Here is a 25943-nt window from a genome sequence, read left to right on the forward strand (position 1 = left end):
AATTGAAAAGTCCGATCCTCATCTGTTTGTTCCCGCGCAGGAAGACCTGGTTTCAAATACCGGCCAGGGCTACCACTCTGCTCGTGGAATTAATTTGGGCAAAGTCACCTCATGTCCTTAAGTTTTGTTTGCATACTTTGAGAAATAAAGATACTATGAGTGATTAGTGATTAGTGATACTATTAGTGATTAGTATGAGATTGTTTCAAGAAGAAACTAGGAAAATAAATGCAGTGGCACAGTGTCTAGTCCACAGTTAAATGTGCAGAATGTTAACTATTGGTTTTAGGGCAGTTCTTTATTAATCGCCATTTCTTGCAAGCTTCCATGTGGGCTCAGAGGAGACCAAGATCTTTTTCATGTGTTTGGCAGAAATCATTTTCTTTTTCTTTTGCCTTTTCGTTTTCTCTGTCTCTTTGTTTCTAGCAAGGAAAAAGAAACTTAAGGACAAGCCACAAGCTGCCTGCTGACTGCTGCTTTGAGTTTCACTTTCTTTTTTCTTGAACCGGAAGATACCGGTCTCAGCAGAACCTTTCAGTCTCCAAACTGGCTGCTGGATACGGGAAACAGAGCACCTACCACTACATGTAAGCTCCCTCCAACTCTTAAAACACAGGTAAGTGGCTTTTTGCCATTGGATGTTTTCCAGCTGTGTATGAAGAAAATTGCCTGTTTGCCTTTTTTTTTGAAAAAGAACTTCAGAGGAAAATTGCTGCTAATGATCACAACTTCCTCTTGAATTTGTTTTGTTTTTAATGAACATTTCAAACACAGGGGACTCCAGGATGTAAGTAAGCTCCAGTGTAATCTCACGCAGTTCTATCAGATTTTAAAAAATGACTTGCTTTATCAAATTAGAATAGTTTTTTACCTCGGAAAAATAAAAGCCTTACAAACAATGTTGAAGTTATGTTTGAATCTCTCCTCCATTCCTTACTCTTCCCTTCCTTCCCTGAGGGAAATATTATCCAGACTTTGGGATCAATTATTATTTTGCTGGGTTTTGGTGCCTTTGATATATGGACATATGTATCTAAACACAAGCTCTAGTATCCTTTTGTGTTAAGTTTATTTAAATATCATAAGTGTATGATTCTCAATTGCTTTTTTCCACTCAAGATTGATGTTTTGAGCTTTAACAATGTTGATACAAATAGGTCTAGTTTAGTCACTTCAGTGCTCTCTAGTATTTCATTGTGTGAGTCTGACAAAATTTGTCCCTGCAATCTTCTAACGTCACCCTAAACAATGCTGCTATGAGCACACTTGCTCCCCAAAATGATGTGTGTCTCTCAAAATAATGTGAATATTAGGGGCGCCTGGGTGGCTCAGTGGGTTGGGGCCTCTGCCTTCGGCTCAGGTCATGATCCCAGGGTCCTGGGATCGAGCCCCACATCGGGCTCTCTGCTCGGCGGGGAGCCTGCTTCCCTTCCTCTCTCTCTGCCTGCCTCTCTGCCTGCTTGTGATCTCTGTCTGTCAAGTAAATAAATAAAATCTTTGAAAAAACAATGTGAATATTATCTCTGTCTGGGTCAACTTGGTATTGCTGGACTTTTGTTTGATGTGAAATAATATCTCATTTACACTTCTTCATTTGTAAAATGATTGAACACTTTTGTATGTTTACAGCTTGTTTGAGTTACCTTGTCTGTGAATGTCTTCTTCATATACTTTGACTGCTTTTTCATTAGAGACAGATTTTCCACTAGATGTGAGATACACACACACACACACACACACACACACACACAGAGTAACATCAGTCAGCCATACAAAAGGACGAGATCTTGTCATTTGGGACATGGATAGATCGAGAGGGGATTATGATAAGTGAAATAAGTCAGAAAGAAAAATGCCTTCTGATTTCTCTTACCTGTGGAACCTAAAAAACAAAACTAATTAATAAACAGTATGGGTTCATTTCTGTGTTCTGCTTTTTCTCTTGGTTTTTCTATCCTGTTATTCCATTTCCTCTCTTGTGTTTATAATGAATGTGAATCACTGAATATAGAAAAATGGAGGCTACGAAGATGTTCTCTTAATCTAGACAAGATCTGTTTTTGCATCTGCCATGCTGTTGGGGGCATAAGAAATCCTCATTTATACTAATCCAACCGTAGACTGAAATTACTTAGGAGATGGAGTTGAGTCTGTCCATTTCCAGTCCACCCTTCCTTCTTCCCTGTAGCTCTTCAGAATCCTTGTACACGGGGACGCCTGGGTGTCTCAATCAGTTAAGTGACTGCCTTCACCTCAGCTCATGATTCTGGTGTCCTGGGATCAAGCCCTCTCACCAGGGCCCCAAGTCATCAGGCTCGCTGCTCCCAGAGGGGGCGTGTCCGCTGCTCCCCCGCCCCTTGCTGCTCCTTGCGCCTGGCTCCTGTCCTCTCTTGGGCTCGCTCCCTCTCCCTGTCTCCTATAAACAAAAAACAAACAAAAATCCTTGCCCATGGCCTGAGAGGAGGGTTGCCAAGGCATCCTCTTCGTTGCACTCTATTGACCTGGCTCTGGGAGTCTAGCAGCAGTTTTGCCCAAAATCTCAGCATCTCTGGCACCTCGTCTAAAGCTAACAGACAGTCCTCATGGAAATGCGCTCCCCAATGCCCAGCTTACCTCTCTGTGTTCACTTCTTTTCCCAACCTTAGCCCTCCAGTGCTTTCAAATATATGTATTTACCGTTTACCCTGTGTTCTCATTTTTCTCGTTGAAATAATTGGCATGATGGCCAATTATTTATTGGTTGGTTTATTCTGCTGCTGTAGGACCTTGTTGTCTGTTAACTCCTTTCATATGTCAGTTTCTTTCTTTGGGAACTGTTTTCTGTAAAAATTCCTTTCTCCTACCTTCTACTTCATGGGTTGGCCCACTATAACCTGTGTGACACCCACCTGTTTTGATAAAAAAGGCTCTATTGGAACACAGTCATACCCATTTGTTTACACGTTGTCTCCATTTTTGTGTCACATTGGCAAAGTTGAGTAATTACGGCAGAGACCACAAAGCCTAAAATATTTACTCTCTGTCATTAAGAAAAAATTATGCTGATCGCTCTTCTAATTTATTAATTTTACTATGTCCTTTATCTAAGCTTTCATTTGTCTACTGACTGCAAAAAATATAATGATTTTTAATTTCTAAATTACCTATTTTTTTCATAGGTACCTACTGTTTTGCATTTCTCTTTCTCTCTCTCTCTATGTGTGTATATGTGCGTATGTACATAGATATACGTATACATACATGTATATGTATACGTATATCTATGTATATATGCACGCATACACACATAGAAGAGAAATATACATACATAGATCTATGTATATGTATATACATACATAGATCTATGTATGTATATGTACACATATCTATATACATATATGTATATGTACATGTGTATACATATATCTATGTATACATACATACATATATCTATGTATATCACATGCATACACATAGAGAAGGAATAGAAAACAGTAGGATATATATAGGATATCCTATATATATCTATATATAGAGATATATATGTATATACATTTGCATACACATTTCTTTTTGCCTTGTGGTCCAAATAACATATTTTAATTGGGCCAGAGGGAAAAAAATAACGTGTTGGAGCTAGAAGCAGAAATCTATGCTTTAAACCATTGTGATATACTAACTAGCCTCTCAACAACTTATTGTTTTTCTATCAGATACAGAACAATGGCAGTGGTAACCAGATTGACATGGAGTCAGCAGAAGAGTCTGGAGAAGATGCTTGGAAACGTGTCCTTGAGACTTCTTTATAAGTCTAGTGTCCATGAGAGTGACATTTGTAGAATGAATGAAAAGTGCACTCGTCAGGGACCTACTGTAACAATAATTTATGTTGGTAACTTTGTTTTGGGGGTCTTTATGCTTGGGGATCATCCTGAAGAGCATAACAATTTAAAAAGGCCCAACCCCTCCTTCTATTTTTCATTTCAAAAGAATGATATAACTGCAATGATAACTGCAGTTTTAGAAACAGAAACAAAAATTAATTCTGGACAAATGGTATGTTATTCTTCTGGCCAAGAGGTGTTTTCTGTACATCCAGGCGAAAGCAGCTTTTCTGTGGATGATTCATTAAAGAAGACTTTAGGCATATATTTTCGTTCTGGCAGCAAGTATTCGGAATGTGAAGTTTTTCACGTTGACGGTATGTTAAATTAGATAATCTTACCTTTTTTTTTTTTTTTTTAAAGATTTTACTTATTTATTTGATAGACAGAGATCACACGTAGGCAGAGAGGCAGGCAGAGAGAGAAGGGGAAGCAGGCTCCCCACGGAGCAGAGAGCCCGATGTGGGGCTCGATCCCAGGACCCTGGGATCATGACCCGAGCTGAAGGCAGAGGCTTTAACCCACTGAGCCACCCAGGCGCCTGATAATCCTACATTCTGATTCTAGTTTCTCTTTGTGTTCATGGGTCATAATTGAGCTGCAAGAACAAGAACAAATGAGAGGAAAGTCAGATTTCATGCTATCCGCTTTCTCGTTCATAAACTTCAAAATGAAACCTAGGGAGCATGAAGGTTGTGAGGTATTGCTTAGAATGTACAGGCAGCTTTGAGCAAAGCAAGCTGAGAAGTAGGAGTGGAGAATTGGAGAGGGAGAGCCAGCGAGGGCGGGGTTTATGTTGGTGCGATGACGGCTGGCTTTTGGGTCAGCTCTAAGATCTCTAGGTGTAGTTAGGTGAGAGTTTCCAGAACCAGTTACTGTGCAGGGAGGTTAGTTTTCCCTTCTCTTTGCGTGATGTTGCCAACTGGACAGCCCAGCCCTGGTTTGTATAAGCAAACTCTCTGCCCCATTCAGAAGGCTCACTGGGGCATATTTAGTTGGGCAAATTAAAAAGCTTATTATGCTGTTTCTTTCCTACAGGAATTGGGGATGATAAAAACTACATAAGCAAGATAACAGGAGCCACCAAGTAAGTTAGGTTCTTGGACTATCTGTTACTTATTTTATTTAGGACACATCTATAAATGGCATTGGAAATGAACGAGTAAAATAAAGATCATATAACTTGGAGTGATGAAAAATGAGTTATAACGTTATTTTATAGTATGTTCAAGGCAATTTACGGCAACAACAGGGACAAAATCACTACCAACTGCGAACCTTTAAAATAATCTACCTGGTGATAGTTTGGCTTTATGTTTCACATTGGACTTGCTAGATTCAAAGTCTTCCAGACAGAAAAGTCTAGAGGACTATTTCAGATAATTCCTGTGAAGGCTTTCCCTGGATATAAAGGTTTTGGGGGAGTTTCAGTAAGTTTTAAAAACAAAGTCTTCTTTCGCTAATCTATAGATAAATATCTGCATTGCATATATTTCATTTCTCCTTAATATGGTATTATTACTGAAATAATGCTTATCTTCAGGGTTGTTGGAATTTGTTAGATCTGTGTGGTCTAATGCTCATAGTTTTTAACAGTGATTTGGTTGCTGGTTAATGTTTCTTTATTTGGATATAGATAAACGCATTGTCTTCATGCACAAAATGCATTAGCTTTAGACCATTTCAAATCATATGATAGATGTTAATGCGAAGATAATAAGTAATGAAAACATACTTGTAAAGGGAAGGAAAGAAGCAGCAGAATTGTACTGTTCCTGTGAAAGTTTGGCTTTTGTCTTTAAGTATTGCGTGTTACTTGACAGGCACAGAAATTCACTTCTAGTCGAACTTGGAACCTACAAGCCCTGTGTAGACTTTGTTTCAGAAATTCGTATTCTCTTGCTGGGTCCAGTTGGGTCTGGAAAGTCTAGTTTTATCAATTCAGTGAAGTCTGTTTTCCAAGGCCGTCTGACTCGCCAAGCCAGAGTGGGGTCTGATGTCACCAGCATTACTGAACAGGTAAGTGATTTAAGGATTTCCTGAGGATTTTGTTTTATTGATTATAATTTTCAGGTTTGTTCATTTCTTCACCATTTTCTCTTAGAACATTAACCTCCTCCTGATCCAAGCAATTAAATGCTAAGTCAAATATAAAAAAGGAGCAAAAGTTGATTCAGAATTCCCTCCATTGAGTTGTGGAGTAGAGGCTTTCCATTTTTATGCATGCAAGAAGCAGTAATTCGAAGAATGCTTTTTGGTACTTGTTAAAAAAAAAGAATTGCAATTGATAATTTTGGGGGGGAAATAATTTTTTTTCATAAAAATGTCCTTAAACTTAACATTGTAATATAGATTCATAATTGTATTTTAAAATTATTAAAAAATATTTAATTGTTTTGTCTAAAATTTTTATGTTAAATGTCAATAGCTATAACCTACTTTAATAAAATACCTTTGAGATTCTCAGTAATTTTTAAGTGTCAGGTGATCCTAATACCAAATGTTTGAAGACCACAGTGTCAAAATATTAACCACTCTCTGTTCTTCCTATTGTCATGTTCTGAATGCTGGGGGAAGAATGAATTTTTACCTTTGATATACTTTGTTTTATAGTATAGGATATATCCTATTAAAGATAGGAGACATGGCAAATACCTGCCATTTAGGTTGTGTGACTCCATGGGCCTACATGAGAAAGAAGGAGTTGGATTGTGCATGGAAGACATACCCTACATCTTAAAAGGCTGCATGCCAGACAGATATCAGGTAAGAGCTCTCCAACCTCTAAAACATTTAAAATCAGTTTCATCAATTGTTTTTGTTAAATTTTTACCCCATAAGGTGGTTTCAACTGTCATAAGGTATTTTCAACATCAACCAACACTACTCTACTTTAAATGAATAAGTACTCAAATAAGTAAAATAGAGTAACTTGTTTTCTAGAGCATTAAGAAAGAAAGCCTGGGGTACATGGCTGGCTCTCTGTAGACCTCATGACTCTTGAGTCTGGGCCATGAGTTCAAACCACACTGGGTGTGGTGATAACTTAAAAAAAAAAAAAAAAGTGACCCAAAAAAAAAAAAAAAAAAGAGAGAGAGAAAGAACAGAAAAGAAATGCAGCCAAATTACTCATAGAGATTCCAGGAAAAGGACAGGAGGAGATTTTGTTTATATCATTCTTTATTGTAAAATAGATAGGAATGTTATATTTTAATCTCATGCACTTTTTTTGATCAATTAGACAAAATCTTGGAACAATTAACCACTTTTTGTTGAAGTGTGCTATTATTATACTGTAAGTACTTAGATTTCACTACTTAAATGCTACCTAATTACCTACGTCCAAAGGTTGGCTCTGCCACTAGTTCGATGTGTACCCATAAGCAAGTTACATACTTGTCTTTATAAGTCTTACTTTTTTATGTGTGAACTGTAGGTGATCATAATGCCCATTTCATAGGGTGGCTGAGAAGATAAATCAGATGATAACTTTTTATTCTCAAAAGGCCAACCATTATCATCACTTTTCTTTTAGGCATTGGGTATAATACAATTTTTGAACAGTGACTTCTGTTGTGCTTGATTGGAAACCTTAACTATGTACTCATACATTAAAAAAAAACGTGATTAAAAACCTAATTTGTGCCAGATGCTATGCTGCTTACTGGAAACACAGGGTTGAATTAAGAACATAATTTTTATCCTCACAATCTAAGGAGACATAAAATACAGGGAGGTGGAACAGAACAGAGAAATGGGAGATATTGTGAGCCTATGAAAACCTTCATTTTTTACAACAGAGAGGAATCAGTTCAGTCCAACATGGAAAAATATGGGGAAAAAATGAATGTAGCCCTTTACTATATTTTTATTTATTTATTTTAATATTTCTTATCTATCTATCTATTTAATATTAAGTATTACATATTTATTTATTTTTTAAGATTTTATTTATTTATTTGAAAAGGTGGGGAAGCAGCAGGCAGAGGTAACGGGAGAAGCAGGCTCCCCACTGAGCAGGGAGCTCCATTCCAAGACTGGGAGCAAGACTTGAGCCCAAGCAGCCGCTTAACCGACTGAGCCACTGAGGTGCCACCCCTTGCCCCCTCCCCCCCTTTACTGTATTTTTAAATCTATTTTCTTAATCCTAGAAAAATTATTGTTCTGCGGTATGGGGATACTAACTTAAAATTTGATATTTCTTCTGTTTCATTTTTATTTATTTTTCTTCTGCGAAATTAAGGAAACTATAGTATTTTAAAAATGCATTTTCAATGTATTTTTCTCTTTCCTTTTTTTCTCTATCCATTAGTCCATTTAAGTACACAAAATGTTTAGAGAGGGGTGCCTGGGTGACTCAGTAGGTTAAGGCCTCTGCCTTCAGCTCAGGTGATGATCCCAGGGTCTTGGGATCGAGCCCCACATCGGGCTCTCTGCTCAGCGGGAAGCCTGCTTCCCCTTCCTCTCTCTCTGCCTGCCTCTCTGTCCACTTGTGATCTGTCTGGCAAATAAATAAATAAAATCTTAAAAAAAAAAAGAAAATGTTGAGAGAGAAATCTTAAATGAGGTATAACCAGTTGTAACGGTAGTTTTCTTTCTTTCTTTCTTTCTTGACTCTGGGATGTGAGATTAGCTTTTTAAACATTGTACTTTCCTGAGATATTTCCACTATGGATAATATAAAGTGTGTGTAATTCTCATTTTCACCAGTGCAATGATGTGGTTTTTCTATAAGCAAGATAGAATATTACACTCATAGTGGAGAGGAAGTATGGAAGGACACTACTAATTAACCTGGGGGCAGAGTGGGTGGAGGGAGGAAAGTTTCAGTTTGGAGGTTAGTGGTAGTCACATTTGAAGCATGAATGTGTCTTAAAGAACTCAGCATAGATTCTCTAAATGTTATCTTATGTTTCTATAACAGTTGAACCCCAGTAGACCAATTACACCCAGTCATCCTAACTTCATGGCCTCTCCGTCACTGAAGGACAGGATTCACTGCGTGGCTTATGTCCTAGATATCAACTCTATCAATGATCTCTCCTCTAAGATGGTGACAAAGTTCCAACAAATTCAGAAAGAAGTCTTGAGCTATGGTGAGTCTCATTGTCCTTCTCAAAAAACTTCTATTTTGAAATAATTACAGATTCACAGAAGGTTGCGAGGAGGGTTCAGAGAGGTCCTATGGACCTTTCACCCAGTTTCCTGAATCCCGGGTTGGTTGGTGGCAATAGCAGACAGAGGTCATTCATTTTGTTGTTGTTGTTGTTGTTGTTTTTGTCACATGTGCTTTTCCAGTGGCTTGGTAGGGTGGTCATCTCCCCAGGTTATGTGACCTGACCAGGAAGATCAAACGCAGAAAAATGACACTGTTACAATGCAAGCGTGTGCCTCTGTATTGTTGAATCACATGTGTAGATTTAAAAGGAGTGAGTGGGTCTCTCTCACAGTCTAGCTGCTTTTCAGTCTGTGGCTTTCTCACTGGATCTCAACGTCTGGGTTTGCGTGGGAGCCGTTTAAGATTGGGATCTCTATTCTTCATAGGTCTGTGATTCTCTTGGTCTTAATCCCCACTGATTTTCAAGACCAGACATTTTGGGGCTTATCTTTTTGGTGCCAGCCCCCAGGGTTGGGATGCCTGATGTAAGGCACAATCTCTTCATACCTTGAGAAAGAGTTCATATTTTTTTTGAGTCCCACCTGAATTTGGGGTCACTGCATCTGGAGTGGGGTGCTGGGTAAGGCAGTGTCTCTGCCTCTCATACCTTTCTGGATGCAGTTCATGTTTTTGTGTGTGGAGGTGCTATTCATCTAGTTGTCAGGTCCTTTTCAGAGGAAAATTATTCCATATGTAGTTGTAAACGAGCTGTGTCCGTAGGGGGAGGTGAGTTCACAGTTTTCTTATGCTGCCATCTTCAATTCCTCCTCTACAGGCATTTTAGAATTACTTTGTCTATTTTCACACAAAAAAAATTTGATTGGATATTGATAGTAATTACATTAAAAACATAAATTTTGAGAGAATTGACATCTTTACTCTGTTGAGTTCTTCCAATCTATGAACATAATATATCTACCCATTTATTTAGGTCTTTGATTTCTTTCAACAGTGCTCCATAGTTTTTATTTATTTCTTTCTTTATTTTTTTAATTTTTTATTTTTTATAAACATATATTTTTATCCCCAGGGGTACAGGTCTGTGAATCACCAGGTTTACACACTTCACAGCACTCACCAAAGCACATACCCTCCCCAATGTCCATAATCCCACCCCCTTCTCCCAAACCCCCTCCCCCCAGCAACCCTCAGTTTGTTTTGTGAGATTAAGAGTCACTTATGGTTTGTCTCCCTCCCAATCCCATCTTGTTTCATTTATTCTTCTACCCACTTAAGCCCCCATGTTGTATCACCACTTCCTCATATCAGGGAGATCATATGATGGTTGTCTTTCTCTGCTTGACTTATTTCGCGAAGCATGATATGCTCTAGTTCCATCCATGTTGTCGCAAATGGCAAGATTTCATTTCTTTGGATGGCTGCATAGTATTCCATTGTGTATATATACGACATCTTCTTGATCCATTCATCTGTTGATGGACATCTAGGTTCTTTCCATAGTTTGGCTATTGTGGACATTGCTGCTATAAACATTCTGGTGCACGTGCCCCTTTGGATCACTACATTTGTATCTTTAGGGTAAATACCCAGTAGTGCAATTGCTGGGTCATAGGGCAGTTCTATTTTCAACATTTTGAGGAACCTCCATGCTGTTTTCCAGAGAGGCTGCACCAGCTTGCATTCCCACCAACAGTGTAGGAGTGTTCCCCTTTCTCCGCATCCTCGCCAGCATCTGTCATTTTCTGACTTGTTGATTTTAGCCATTCTGACAGGTGTGAGGGGATATCTCATTGTGGTTTTGATTTGTATTTCCCTGATGCTGAGTAATATGGAGCACTTTTTCATGTGTCTGTTGGCCATCTGGATGTCTTCTTTGCAGAAATGTCTGTTGATATCCTCTGCCCATTTCTTGATTGGATTATTTGTTCTTGGGGTGTTGAGTTTGCTAAGTTCTTTATAGATTCTGGACACTAGTCCTTTATCTGATATGTCGTTTGCAAATATCTTCTCCCATTCTGTCAGTTGTCTTTTGATTTTGTTAACTGTTCCTTTGCTGTGCAAAAGCTTTGGATCTTGATGAAATCCCAATAGTTCATTTTTGCCCTTGCTTCCCTTGCCTTTGGCGTTGTTCCTAGGAAGATGTTGCTGCGGCTGGGGTCGAAGAGGTTGCTGCCTGTGTTCTCCTCAAGGATTTTGATGGATTCCTTTCGCACATTGAGGTCCTTCAATCCATTTTGAGTCTATTTTCGTGTGTGGTGTAAGGAAATGGTCCAATTTCATTTTTCTGCATGTGGCTATCCAGTTTTCCCAGCACCATTTATTGAAGAGGCTGTCTTTTTTCCATTGGACATTCTTTCCTGCTTTGTCGAAGATTAGTTGACTGTAGAGTTGAGGGTCTATTTCTGGGCTCTCTATTCTGTTCCATTGATCTATGTGTCTGTTTTTGTGCCAGTACCATGCTGTCTTGATGATGACAGCTTTGTAAGAGCTTGCAGTCCGGAATTGTGATGCCACCAACATTGGCTTTCTTTTTCAATACCCCTTTGGCTATTCGAGGTCTTTTCTGGTTCCATATAAATTTTAGAATGATTTGTTCCATTTCTTTGAAAAATATGGATGGTACTTTGATAGGAATTGCATTAAATGTGTAGATTGCATTAGGTAGCATAGACATTTTCACAATATTTATTCTTCCAATCCAGGAGCATGGAACATTTTTCCATTTCTTTGTGTCTTCCTCAATTTCTTTCATGAGTACTTTATAGTTTTCTGAGTATAGATTCTGTGCCTCTTTGGTTAGGTTTATTCCTAGGTATCTTATAGTTTTGGGTGCAATTGTAAATGGGATTGACTCCTTAATTTCTCTTTCTTCTGTCTTGCTGTTGGTGTAGAGAAATGCAACTGATTTCTGTGCATTGATTTTATATCCTGACACTTTACTGAATTCCTGTACAAGTTCTAGCAGTTTTGGAGTGGAGTCTTTTGGGTTTTCCACATATAGTATCATATTGTCTGCGAAGAGTGATAATTTGACTTCTTCTTTGCTGATTTGGATGCCTTTAATTTCCTTTTGTTTTCTGATTGCTGAGGCTAGTACCTCTAGTACTATGTTGAATAGCAGTGGTGATAATGGACATCCCTGCCATGTTCCTGACCTTAGCGGAAAAGCTTTCAGTTTTTCTCCATTGAGAATGATATTTGCAGTGGGTTTTTCATAGATGGCTTTGATGATATTGAGGTATGTGCCCTCTATCCCTACACTTTGAAGAGTTTTGATCAGGAAGGGATGCTGTACTTTGTCAAATGCTTTTTCAGCATCTATTGAGACTATCATATGGTTCTTGTTCTTTCTTTTATTGATGTGTTGTATCACACTGACTGATTTGCGGATGTTGAACCAACCTTGCAGCCCTGGAATAAATCCCACTTGGTCGTGGTGAATAATCCTTTTAATGTACTGTTGAATCCTATTGGCTAGTATTTTGTTGAGTATTTTCGCATCTGTGTTCATCAAGGATATTGGTCTATAGATCTCTTTTTTGATGGGATCCTTGTCTGGTTTTGGGATCAAGGTGATGCTGGCTTCATAAAATGAGTTTGGAAGTTTTCCTTCCATTTCTATTTTTTGGAACAGTTTTAGGAGAATAGGAATTAGTTCTTCTTTAAATGTTTGGTAGAATTCCCCCGGGAAGCCATCTGGCCCTGGGCTTTTGTTTGTTTGGAGATTTTTAATGACTGTTTCAATCTCCTTACTGTTATGGGTCTGTTCAGGCTTTCTATTTCTTCCTGGTTCAGTTGTGGTAGTTTATATGTTTCTAGGAATGCATACATTTCTTCCAGATTGTCAAATTTGTTGGCGTAGAGTTGCTCATAGTATGTCTTATAATAGTTTGTATTTCTTTGGTGTTAGTTGTGATCTCTCCTCTTTCATTCATGATTTTATTTATTTGGGTCCTTTCTCTTTTCTTTTTGATAAGTCGGGCCAGGGGTTTATCAATTTTATTAATTCTTTCAAAGAACCAGCTCCTACTTTGGTTGATTTGTTCTATTGTTTTTTTGGTTTCTATTTCATTGATTTCTGCTCTGATCTTTATGATTTCTCTTTTCCTGCTGGGCTTAGGGTTTCTTTCTTGTTCTTTCTCCAGCTCCTTTAGGTGTAGGGTTAGGTTGTGTACCTGAGACCTTTCTTGTTTCTTGAGAAAGGCTTGTACCGCTATATATTTTCCTCTCAGGACTGCCTTTGTTGTGTCCCACAGATTTTGAACCGTTGTATTTTCATTATCATTTGTTTCCATGATTTTTTTCAATTCTTCTTTAATTTCCCGGTTGACCCATTCATTCTTTAGAAGGATGCTGTTTAGTCTCCATGTATTTGGGTTCTTTCCAAACTTCCTCCTGTGGTTGAGTTCTAGCTTTAGAGCATTGTGGTCTGAAAATATGCAGGGAATGACCCCAATCTTTTGATACCGGTTGAGTCCTGATTTAGGACCGAGGATGTGATCTATTCTGGAGAATGTTCCATGTGCACTAGAGAAGAATGTGTATTCTGTTGCTTTGGGATGAAATGTTCTGAATATATCTGTGATGTCCATCTGGTCCAGTGTGTCATTTAAGGCCTTTATTTCCTTGCTGATCTTTTGCTTGGATGATCTGTCCATTTCAGTGAGGGGAGTGTTAAAGTCCCCTACTATTATTGTATTATTGTTGATGTGTTTCTTTGATTTTGTTATTAATTGGTTTATATACTTGGCTGCTCCCACGTTGGGGGCATAGATATTTAAAATTGTTAAATCTTCTTGTTGGACAGACCCTTTGAGTATGATATAGTGTCCTTCCTCATCTCTTATTATAGTCTTTGGCTTAAAATCTAATTGATCTAAGGATTGCCACTCCTGCTTTCTTCTGATGTCCATTAGCATGGTAAATTCTTTTCCATCCCCTCACTTAAATCTGGAGGTGTCTTCGGGCTTAAAATGAGTTTCTTGGAGGCAACATATAGATGGGTTTTGTTTTTTTATCCATTCTGATACCCTGTGTCTTTTGACAGGGGCATTTAGCCCATTAACATTCAGGGTAACTATTGAGAGATATGACTTTAGGGCCATTGTATTGCCTGTAAGGTGACTGTTACTGTATATGGTCTCTGTTCCTTTCTGATCTACCACTTGTAGGCTCTCTCTTTGCTTAGAGGACCCCTTTCAAGATTTCCTGTAGAGCTGGTTTGGTGTTTGCAAATTCTTTCAGTTTTTGTTTGTCCTGGAAGCTTTTAATCTCTCCTTCTATTTTCAGTGATAGCCTAGCTGGATATAGTATTCTTGGCTGCATGTTTTTCTCGTTTAGTGCTCTGCAAATACCATGCCAGCTCTTTCTGGCCTGCCAGGTCTCTGTGGATAAGTCAGCTGCCAATCTAATATTTTTACCATTGTATGTTACAGACTTCTTTTCCCAGGCTGCTTTCAGGATTTTCTCTTTGTCACTGAGACTTGTAAATTTTACTATTAGGTGACGGGGTGTGAGCCTATTCTTATTGATTTTGAGGGGCGTTCTCTGCACCTCCTGAATTTTGATGCTCATTCCCTTTGCCATATTGGGGAAATTCTCCCCAATAATTCTCTCCAGTATACCTGCTCCATAGTTTTTAACTTTCAAGTCCTGTTCATATTTTACTAGATTTATACCTTGGTGTTTAATTTTAAAAAATGGTATCATATTTGTAATTTTGGTTTCCAGGTGCTTCTTGCTGGTACATAATTTACAATAGAATTTTGTACGCAGATCTTGTCTATTGTGATCTTGCTGAATTCACTTATTAGTTCTAGGAAAGGTGTTTTTTTTTTTTCCCCCATGCCATTTTAAACTGGGATAATTTTCTCTCTCTTTTTAATCTGCATGCCTTTTATTTCCTTTGCCTTTCATATTGTTCTGGCTAGAAGTTCCAGTACTATGTTGAATAATAGTGGTGATACCACATACCCTTGTGGTGTTTCTTATCTTAGAGGGATACTATTCACTGTTTCACCATTATGAAGATAGTTATGAGTTTTTATTTTTTTAATTTTTTTTTTTTACAATTCTTTATTAGTTTGAGGAAGTTCTCTATTCTTAGTTCTCTGAGAGTTTTTGTTCATGAATGGATGTTGAAATTTATCAAATAGTTTTTCCCCACAGTTTGACATAATCATGATATTGATCTTTGTCTTCTTAATATGGAGGATTACATTAATTTTTGAATCTTGAACCAGCCTTGTCTCTTTAGAATAAAACCTGTGTAATCATGATATATAATTCTATTCACATTTGCTGTCTTATTGATAATGTTTTATTAAAAATATTTCTATCTATATTTATGAGGGATATTGGGCTGTAGTTTTTTTATTTTGTTTTTGTTTTTGTTTTTATTTTTCCATATTTTGTCAGGTTTTTGTGTTAGAGTAACACTGGCTTCATAAAATGAGTTAGGAAATGTTCCTCTTCCATTTTCTTGAAGGGATTGTGAAGAATTGGTGTTATTTCTCTTAAAATCTTTGTTATAGTCTTTCAATGAAGTCATCTAGTGTGGAGATGTATTTTTCAGGTTTTTTTTTTTAAGTTTTTTTTTTTTTTTATGTATTTGAGAGAGAGAGAATAAGAGAGAGAGAGCATGAGAGGGAGAAGGTCAGAGGGAGAAGCAGACTCCTTGCTGAACAGTGAGCCGGATGCAAGTCTTGATCCTGGGACTCCAGGACCATGACCAGAGCCAAAGGTAGTCGATTAACTGACTGATCCAACCAGATCCCCCTTTTCAGGATTTTTAATGCCCAGAATTTATTTCTGGGCATTTAAATTTTTTTGTAGCGACAAAAAACTACAGCCCAAAATAGTCAGCAAGCTATTAAAATAATTTGTTTCATATTAGGTGAGTTGGGATAGTTTTGTAATTTTTAGTTCAGTCTTTTCCACCTAAGTTGTCAAATTTATGTGTGTAAAATTGTATCATCTCCTCATTATTTCTTTTCTGTCTGTGGGGTCTGTAAGGATATCCCCTGTGTTCTTCACCATGTTGATGATTTACGTCTTTTCTTTTGTTTCTCTGTCACTATTTCTAAAGGTTTGTCAATTTTATTGATCTTTTCAAGGATCTATGTTTTTGTTTTACTGATACTTTAAATTGTTTTCCTGTTTTCAGTTTGTTCATTGATTTCTGCTGTTCAATTTCTTTCATCTTCTTGATGTGGATATACTTTGCTTTCTTTTTTCTAGGTTTTTGAGGGGAGGAACTTAGATTGTTGATTTTGTACTTCTCTTTTCTATTATAAACATTGAATGTTACATGTTTTTCTGTAAACACTTGTTTAGTTACGTACACAATTTTTGATATGTTATATCTTTATTATCTTCCAGTTTAATGTATCTTTTATTTCCCTTGAAACTTCCTTTAGGACACATGGATTATTTAGAATGTATGGTTTAGTTTTTAAGTGCATGGAGTTTTTCTTGTTACCATTCTGTGATTGACTTACAGTTTGATCCACTATGGTCAAAGGATACACTCTGATTTAAATTCTTTAAATAGGTTTTAAAGTTAAATTATGGCTTAGTCTATAGTATATTTTGGTAAATGCTCCATGGTACTTGAAGATTATGTGTATATTCTACAAGTGTTGATTAGATAGGTTTCCTTGGTTTTTGGTATGACAAGTGATTCTTGATTATACCTTTAATATTTGGGATATTATACTGTGAGACCCTGGACCTTATTTATTTATTTATTTTTCTTTTTTAAAAAAAGATTTTATTTATTTGAGAGAGAGAGAAAGAGAAAGCACAAGTTGGGGGAGGGAGAGGGACAAGCAGACTCCACACCAAGTACAGAGACAAACTCAGGGCTCCATCTGAAGACCCTGAGTCCATGACCCAAGCCAAAATCAAGAGTCAGATGCTCAACTGAGTTGGCCTCTTCTGACACTGGTAAAGAGGGAGGGGGTACACTATTACTGATGGTTGGGGTGGATGACCGGAATCCCTGAGTAGTATTCATTGATACCATCAAGAGGGACCTAGCACAGTACAGGTATCAAAGTCCTGGATCCCTACCCATTCTTATTCTATGATACTATCCTGGCAGAGTATGGAGGATAGAGAAGGGAAGTGACACTTCTGTAGATGGGACTGAGGTTTTTTCATGGTGTTTGGCTTGCATAATGTTGCTACTGTGTGAAAGTTTTTTGTCTTGTTAGGTTGTTCCTTTTCTCATGCTTGGCAAGAGACAACAGACTTCCTTTTCCAGTTCGATTTCCCTAGAGGTGTACTTTGCTAGCTGCCAATATAGGATTTATGAAGTAAAAAGAAAAGCTAGAGAACTCACCACCATATTATGATTGTAATAATGTACTAGCAAAAAGAGAAATTAAGAAAATAGTCTTTTACAATTACATAAAAAGGAATAGAGTATCTAAGAATAAATTTAACCAAGGAAGTGAAAGACTTGCATACTGAAAACTGTAAGACATTAATGCAAGAAATTGAAGAAGACACAAATAAATAGAAAGACATTCTGTACTTAGGGATCAGAAGAATTCATATTAAGGTGTGCCTACTCTCCAAAGCAATGTACATATTCAATGCTATCCTTATCAAAATTCCAATAACAGAAATAGAACAAATAATCCTAAAATTTGTATGGAACCACAAAAGACCCCAAATAGCCAAAGCAATCTTGAGAAAGAAGAACAAAGCTGGAAGCATCATGCTCCCTGATTTTAAATTCTATTACAAAATCATAGTGATTTTAAAAGTATGGTATTAACATAAAAATAGACACATAGATCAAGAGGACAGAATAGAGAGCCCAGAAATAAATCTACACATTTTGGTCAATTAATTTATGACAAAGGGGCCAGTAATACACAGTGCGGAAAGATAGTCTCTTCAATAAATGGTGTTGAGAAAACTAGACAGCCACATGCAAAAGAATAAAACCCAACCACTGTCTTACACCAGAAACAAAAATGAAATAAAAATGCATTAAATTCTTGAATGTTAGGCCTGTAATCATAAAAGAAAACATAGGTGGTAAGCTCTTCACTGTAGACCTTGGGGATGATTCACTGAATCTCACATTAAAAGTAAAAGCAACATGTTGCATCACCACTTCCTCATATCAGGGAGATCATATGATAGTTGTCTTTCTCTGCTTGACTTATTTCGCTAAGCATGATACGCTCTAGTTCCATCCATGTTGTCGCAAATGGCAAGATTTCATTTCTTTTGATGGCTGCATAGTATTCCATTGAGTATATATACCACATGGGGCTTAAGTGGGTAGAAGAAGAATCAATGAAACAAGATGGAATTGGGAGGGAGACAAACCATAAGTGACTCTTAATCTCACAAAACAAACTGAGGGTTGCTGGGGGTAGGGGGGTTGGGATAAGGGGGTGGGATTATGGACATTGGGGAGGGTATGTGCTTTGGTGAGTGCTGTGAAGTGTGTAAACCTGGTGATTCATAGACCTGTACCCCTGGGGATAAAAATATATGTTTATAAAAAATAAAAAATTAAAAAAAAAAAGAAAAAGCAACAAAAGCAAAAATAAACAAATGAAACTGCAGCAACCTAAAAAGCTTCTGCGCAGCAAAGGAAACCATCAACAAAACAGAAAGGCAGCATACTGATTGGAAAAAAAATATTTGCGGATCATATAAATGATAAAAGATAGGTATCTAAAATATTTAAAGGGGTGCTTGGGTGGCTCAGTCAGTTAAGCGTCTGACTCTTGATTTTGGCTCAGGTCATGATCTCAGGGTCCTGGGATAGAGCTTCACGTTGAGCTCTGTGCTCAGCAGGGAGTATACTCAGGTATTCTCTCTCCCTCCATTCTTTGCCCCTTCCCCATACCTCTTTCTCTCTCTGTAATAAATAAATAAATATTTAAAAAAATATGTAAGAATCCATACCATCAAAAGCAAAACAAAACATAAAAGCAATCTAATTAAAAATGGGCAGAAAATGAGTAAACAGCTTTCCAAAGAAGATATACAGAAGGCCATCAAGTACCTGAGAACATGCTCAACATCATTAATCATCAAGGAAACACATAATAAAACCACAGTGAGGTATCATATCACACCTGCTAGAACAGCTGTTATCAAAAGAAGATGAGAAATAACAGTACTGGTGAAGATATGGAATAAAGGGAATGCGTGCACACCATTAGTGGGCACATAAATTGGTGTGGCCATTATGAAAATAGTACAGAGGTTCCTTAAAAAATTAAAAATAAAACTACCATACAATATGGGTACATATCTGAAGAAAATGAAAACACTAACTCAAAAAAATATATGCACTCCCCCACCATGTTCATTGCAGCACTATTTACAATGGCCAAGATATAGAACAACCTAACTGTTCATCAGTGGATCAATGGATAAAGAAAATGGGGTGTACATACACACACACACACACACACACACACACACACACACGTGCGTGCGTGTGCTCTCACACCTAGGAATATTATTCAGTCATAAAAAAGAATGAAATCTTGCCCTTTGCAACAACCTTGGTGGACCTCAAGGGCATTATGCTAAGTGCAGTAAGTCAGACAGAGAAAGATGAACAGTTAGACAGAGAAAGATGAACACCTATATGAGCTCTCCTATATGTGAAATGTTTAAAAGAAAAAAAAAAGGCTCATAGAGACAGAGTAGAGATCAGTGGTTACCAGACGTGGGGAAATGGAGCTGGGAAAAATAGGTGACGGGTGAAGGTGGTCAAAAGGTAAAAAGATTTTTAAAAAAGAGAATTATTTGGTCATTTATACTCTAGAGCCTCTTCTTTAGTATAGCTGTAGAAATACCACTTAACAGAGAAAGCCACACAGTGTAATGTACAGAGGATTGTCTTAGTGACGAAGTAAATCTATATTTTTTAATAGTCATAACTTGATCTTGTGAAAGTTAACTTCAGGGCACTGAACTTTAGTTTTCTGTGTAATGGGAATAAGTTTTGAATCTAAATATTATAAAATTATAATATTTAAATATTATAATCTAAATATTGTAGTAAGTACATTAGATGTACTCAACGTAAGTATATAAACATACACAGATCTATTTCAGTTTACAATGGGCTTAGTGTAACTTGAGAATGCATTTATTTATTTATTAGAGATTTTATTTATTTATTTGACAGAGAGAGACAGAGAGAGAGAGAGAGGAAACACAAGCAGGGGGCAGTGGGAGAGGGAGAAGCAGGCTTGCCATGGAGCAAGGAACCCAATGCGAGACTTGATCCCAGGACCCTGGGCTCATGACCTGAGCCAAAGGCAGACACAACTGACTGAGCCACCCAGACACCCCCTGGAAAGACATTTAATGTGCCTAACCTACCAACATTGCAGCTTAGTGTAGCCTTTCTTAAGCATGCTGGGAACACTGTAGCTGTAGCCTGTAGCTGGGCAAAATCATGTAATGCAAAGCTGTTTTATAATAAAGTGTTGAGTATCTCATGTCATTTATTGAGTGCTGTAGTGAAAATGAGAAAGAGAATGGTGGTAAGTTTATAAGTTGTTTACCCTGTGGTCATGTGCTGACTGAGAGGTACCACACTATGTATCTCTAGCCCCAGATAAGGTCAAAATTCCAAATTTGGAAGTATGGTTTATTCCAAATTCATAATGCTTTTGCACCATCGTTAGGTCAAAAAATCTTAAATTGAACCATCTGAAGTCAGGGACTGTCTGTATAAGCATGTAACAGCTCTAAAACGATGGTGGATTTGGACTAAGGCTGATTTACAAAGTGCTGAGGTCTGAAATGTTTTTTCTCGAGGACATCTGGCCATACTCCATGCTGGGCAGCATGGCTTTGTTCATCTAACTGGGCTGATTTAGAGCTCTAAGAAGACATTGCATTAATTCTGAAAGAGAAGAATTGCATTTTAGCAGAAGTTGAAAAGAAATTATATGTGTCAATTGAGAACTGCCTTCTACACAAACCAGGTTTTATTTAATTGGCCAACATTGTTAGTTATTCCTCTGGGACTTGGATAAAAGGAAGAGGGTAAAATAATCACATAGGAATAGGGACCACAAACACTAGATTTATGTTAGGGGAAAATACTAAGAGCTCTGGTAAAGAAGTCTCTCAGGGCTATCCTTGAATGGCATTTGGAAATTTCAGGTTTATCTCTTGGAGAAGCATTCCTTAGTAAAGCAGAACTTTGATTTGATTAGAAGCCAACTGGGAGAGGACAAGAGGTCCTTAGTAGATTTCCAATCCTCACATATAACCTTCCTCACTTCCTAGGGTTCTTTTTCAGTCCTCAGTGTCCAGCAACCATTCCCTCCTACACCCCTGATCGCCTTAAAACATACTATTTGGAATAATAAATGATTGCAATGCAGTGTGAATTCAGTTGCATTTAGAAAAAATCTCTCTGCTGGAAGAAAAAGATAATTTCTCCTATTAGAAGAACTTCAGGTTTCATATTGACATTTACTAAAGATATTTCATTTTTTTAGGAGAGCTGCTTTTACTCATACTTAATTTCTTTGTTGAAACATTGCTATTTATGATACAAAATAATTGATTTATCTCTTTGATATAGATACAGCCTGTGTACTCTTGCTTACTAAAGCAACTAATTGCGGTGAATTTCTTCAAGGAAATTTTTCAAACATGGATAAACCTATGACTTTCCAGAGTCAGGTAAAAAATATATTTCTAACCAGGCATTATTGTGATGCTGTTATATTGTGTGCATGTGTGTGTTTCTCTGTGTGCGTGCACGCGCTCATACTACGTATTCATAGGTAAATGAAGACATGGATTGATTGCCTTGTTAATTCAAGTTTATGTCCCACTTTAAAACAATAATTATTTGTACTATAATTATATTCAAAAGAGTACTTTTTTTTGCTTTTTCAGTTTCTTTCTTGAATTATATTTGAATTCAGTCAATTTTCAGATATGAGTTATGCTTATTAATTTTTCCACAGATAATGGATGCCAGCAAAATGTTAAATATTCCTATTTATAATACATTCGTGGTTGAAAATTACACATCAGAGTGGGAGCTGGACCCTGTAAAGGACACTCAGATCCTCTTTGTGCTGAGGCAGATGTTACGGGTAGCAGAGGACTTCTTTGAGGACTTGCCTTGAGGAAACAGGTGATCTGGCTCCTTTCTGTCCCTCTCATAAAGCATGGTGCTCTTTGAAAATCCCACGGTTCTATCTCACTGGATGACTGATGTCCATTAGCTTGCTCTAGACCTGATAGCTATGTCAGGATATGTGCTCTGCTTCTATTCTCTTTTATTTTGCTCTCAGATAAAATTGTAGGAATGTTCCAGCTCTGCATGTGATATCTTTGTCTTGGTTCTGTTACTTGCCCCAACCCTGGACTGGCAGGACTCAATGAGAGTCATTGTCTGGTGACAGCCTCCTTATGACTTCTGCTTTCATTCACATTTTGCCTTCAGTCCCTGAGAGCGTCTAACTGATGGTTTCTTCTAGAATCTGTCCTTCTTCAAGCTCAAAGGTCAACCCTGAGCAGTGGTGGGCCAAGAAAGGCAAACCACCATTTGGGATTTTAATTTCTGTGACACTTTCCTCAACCTCCCCAGCAAAATGAACTATCCCCTTACTTATTTGTCTATAGCACTTTAGTTAGAACTCTATGTGAGTACTATTACATTGAATAATAAAATGGTTACTTGGATATCCACTTCCCTAAATAAATTGTGAGTTCTTTAGGAAGCAGTGTTTGGATTTTACATACCTTTGTATTCACAGAACTTAGCACAGGGTCTTACAGTGAGCAAGCATGCCCGCCATTATGCCTCTCTCCCAGGGTGATAACATGTACTGAAAATTTTTCTTCTTGTAGAAGGGAAGACTGGAAGAGAATGAAATGCTGGAGAGAAGAAATGGACATGAAGGAGGGAGAATGTTTTACTTATCTTTGGCTGAAGATATGAATTTAAGCTAATTAAAAAGAACAGATATTTCTTAAGGACTTAACATGTTATTTCTGTAAAAAAAAAAAGTTTTCATTAATCAATTTCAAAATATCCTGCCATGTCTCCCAAGTAGAGTGATCAAATAAGGTTACTAGTGCAAGTCAAGAAGAAGTTTATCTGGGGCGACTGGGTGGCTCAGTGGGTTAAAGCCTCTGCCTTTGGCTCGGGTCATGATCTTCTCTGCTCAGCGGGAAGCCTGCTTCCTTGTTTCTCTGCCTGCCTCTCTGCCTACTTGTGATCTCTGGCTGTCAAAAAAAAAAAAAAAAGGTTATCTTATACACATGAAGAAGGTTATCTTCTACACATGCCCCCAAAAGGTTTTAAATTCCTCTGGGTAGCTGTAGAAATTAGCACTATTAGTAAAGAAAAAAAAAAAAAGATTTTCAGAAGATAAGTTTTAGGTTTTCCACTTAAACCCTAACTCTCTTTTCCAAATTTCTTAGTATTTTTCAAATGAATATGCTTTGGCTCAATAGTTATGTTTAATAGTTATACTATTATCTTTTAATAGTTTTTTTAGTTTAATACTTTTATCTTTTAATAGTTATTAAAGCCATCTAATGTGCTTTTAGTCAGAATTATTGTCTTCTTTGGGAAACTAGGAATACTAGAGATTTTGTGTGGTGGGTGGGTGGGGTGGGCTGTGGCATTAAAAAGTGACTGTTTTGAACTTAAGTGTGTCTATTGGCAGAGGAATGGAGAAAGAAAATTTGGTATGCTGGGGCATCTGGGATCAGCCACTAAGTGTCTGCCTTTGGCTCAGGTCATGATCCCAGGGTCCTGGGACTGAGCCCTGCATTGGACTCCTTGCTCAGTGGGAAGCCTGCTTCTCCCTTTCCCACTTCCCCTGCTTATGTTCTCTCTCTCGCTGTTTGCTGTATCTCTCTGTCAAATAAATAAATAAAATCATAAAAAAAAAGAAAAGAATTTAGTATATGTATACACACACACACACACACACACACACACACACATACACACACACCCTGGAATATTATTCAGCCATAAAAAAGAAGGAAATTTTGCTATTTGAGACCATAATCTCACATATATGTGAAATCCTGGAAAGCCTAACTCATAGAAACAGAGTAGAATGGTGGTTGCCAGGGGCTGAGGAATGAGGGAATGGGGTGATGTTGTTTGAAGGGTAAAAATACCCAGTTACAAGATGAAAATGTTCTGGGAATTTAATGTATAACATGGTGACTGTGACTAATAGTGCAGTATTATGTACTTGAAAATTGCTAGGATAGTAGACCCTAAATGTTCTCATCACATATACAAAAAAGGTAATTATCTGAGGTAATGGATGATGGATGTTAACTAACCTTATGGTGGCAACTATTTCATAATATATACATGTATCAAATCATTGCATTAAATAACTTACCTAATTTTATATATCTTTCTGCTTGTTTTTTCTGGGGATTTTTATTTATTTGGTATTAAAATCCACTGGTTCCTGAGTAACCCATGAAGTCTGGAAACAAATTTCTTGAGTCTTATTTACTTATTTTAATTTAAATTTATTTTGTTCAGTAATTTCAAGTTTTTATTTAAATTCCAGTTAACACATAGTATACTATGAATTTTAAGAGTAGGATTTAGTGATTGATCATTTCCATATAACAACCAGTGCACATCACAATGACTGCCCTTCTAGTCCCCATCACCCATTTAACCCATCCCCTGCCCACTTCCTCTCTAGCAACCATCAGTTCTAGATAGCCAGGAGTCTGTTTATATCAATTATATCAATCTGAGCAAGGTGGAAACTGGCATACTACCTGTAAGTCTTTGCAAAGTCTGGTGATGTTGGAGAAAATGCAGACTACTGGGGGCAGCCAGACAACAGAATTAGGATTATGGCCAATATCCAGCTGCTTGCCCCCCACATGCTTTCCCAACACGACTCACACAATGGATTTGAGCTGGTTCCCGACTCCGGGACAGGAATAACAGCGTCAGCAAAACTGCAGATAGAGATTGTAGGAATTGGGGTGAACATGGCAAAGAAGAAGAACAAGCTATGTTAAATAATGGTGTGTAAATATAATGGTCGAAGTTTTAAAACAATTTCTTTTTGAGAGAGGGAGAAGACGCATGCACAAGCAGGGAGAAGGGGGGTGGGGAAGAAGGAGAGGGCAAAAGAGGGAATCTTAAGTGGGATCCATGCCTGGTGTGGAGTCCTATGTGGGGCTTGATCTCACCACTCTGAGATCATGACCCAAGCTGAAACCAAGACTTGGACGTGTAACCAACCCAACCACCCAGTTGCCCTCCAACACAGGTCTTTAGAGGGGACTGTCACACCTCTGAGCTCATGTTGGGGGTTGGTGTCTTCCAAAAGCTCAAGGAAAAGAGAGCTGGGAATATTAATTTCTGGAAGGTGATTGTTCATTCAAATGATGTAATTTACGAGCAAGGGCTACCTGAATTATGGATTATTTGTGTGTGTAGGGGGGGTTGGAGGCAGGTTTGAAACTCTGCCTTAAATGCCAATTCTATCTTAGAAGAATATGAGCTAACTAGAGACTACCAAGTGATCTTTTCTACCATCTCCATGTCTCATTTCTTTATCATTAAGGCGCTAAGCCATTTAAAAAAAAAAATTCTATTCCATTGATGATACAAGTAATTTGTCAAACATGAAGAAATCTGGCTTCCTTAGTGAACTGAAAGCTGTTTGCCAAGCGATGTTAGATCCTCCCGCTTCAGTCTGAGTTCTTGAGACGGTCTGCAAAATGAAAAAGAATCTCCTGCTTGTTTGAATCAGGGAGAAGTGGGACCCGACCATGGGGAGGTTTTCAGATGGTGGTGACATGGCCCTTAACACTGGCTGATCTCCAAAAGCGTTCTGCATTAGCTCAGTGTTCTCTGTTTGGGATCGTGGCTCCTCTGGCACAGCTTGTCAGAAATCTGTGTTTTGCTGTTTTTTTTTTTTTTTTTTTTT

The 25943-nt window shown here is 37.7% G+C and overlaps 1 protein-coding gene across 1 annotated transcript; it reads left to right on the top strand.

The window, feature by feature from the left end:
• Positions 1-508: 508 nt before the first annotated feature.
• Positions 509-24389, top strand: IFI44L (interferon induced protein 44 like). The gene is made up of 9 exons (XM_059375215.1): positions 509-616; positions 3693-4180; positions 4902-4950; positions 5687-5882; positions 6477-6629; positions 8788-8959; positions 21575-21675; positions 21966-22138; positions 22858-24389. The coding sequence occupies exons 2-8, from the start codon at positions 3703-3705 to the stop codon at positions 22128-22130; spliced, it is 1314 nt and encodes a 437-aa protein (XP_059231198.1). The 5' UTR covers positions 509-616; positions 3693-3702; the 3' UTR covers positions 22131-22138; positions 22858-24389.
• The last annotated feature ends 1554 nt before the right edge of the window (positions 24390-25943 follow it).

The sequence above is a fragment of the Mustela nigripes genome, chromosome 14 (assembly GCF_022355385.1).
Source record: "Mustela nigripes isolate SB6536 chromosome 14, MUSNIG.SB6536, whole genome shotgun sequence".
NCBI lineage: Eukaryota > Metazoa > Chordata > Mammalia > Carnivora > Mustelidae > Mustela > Mustela nigripes.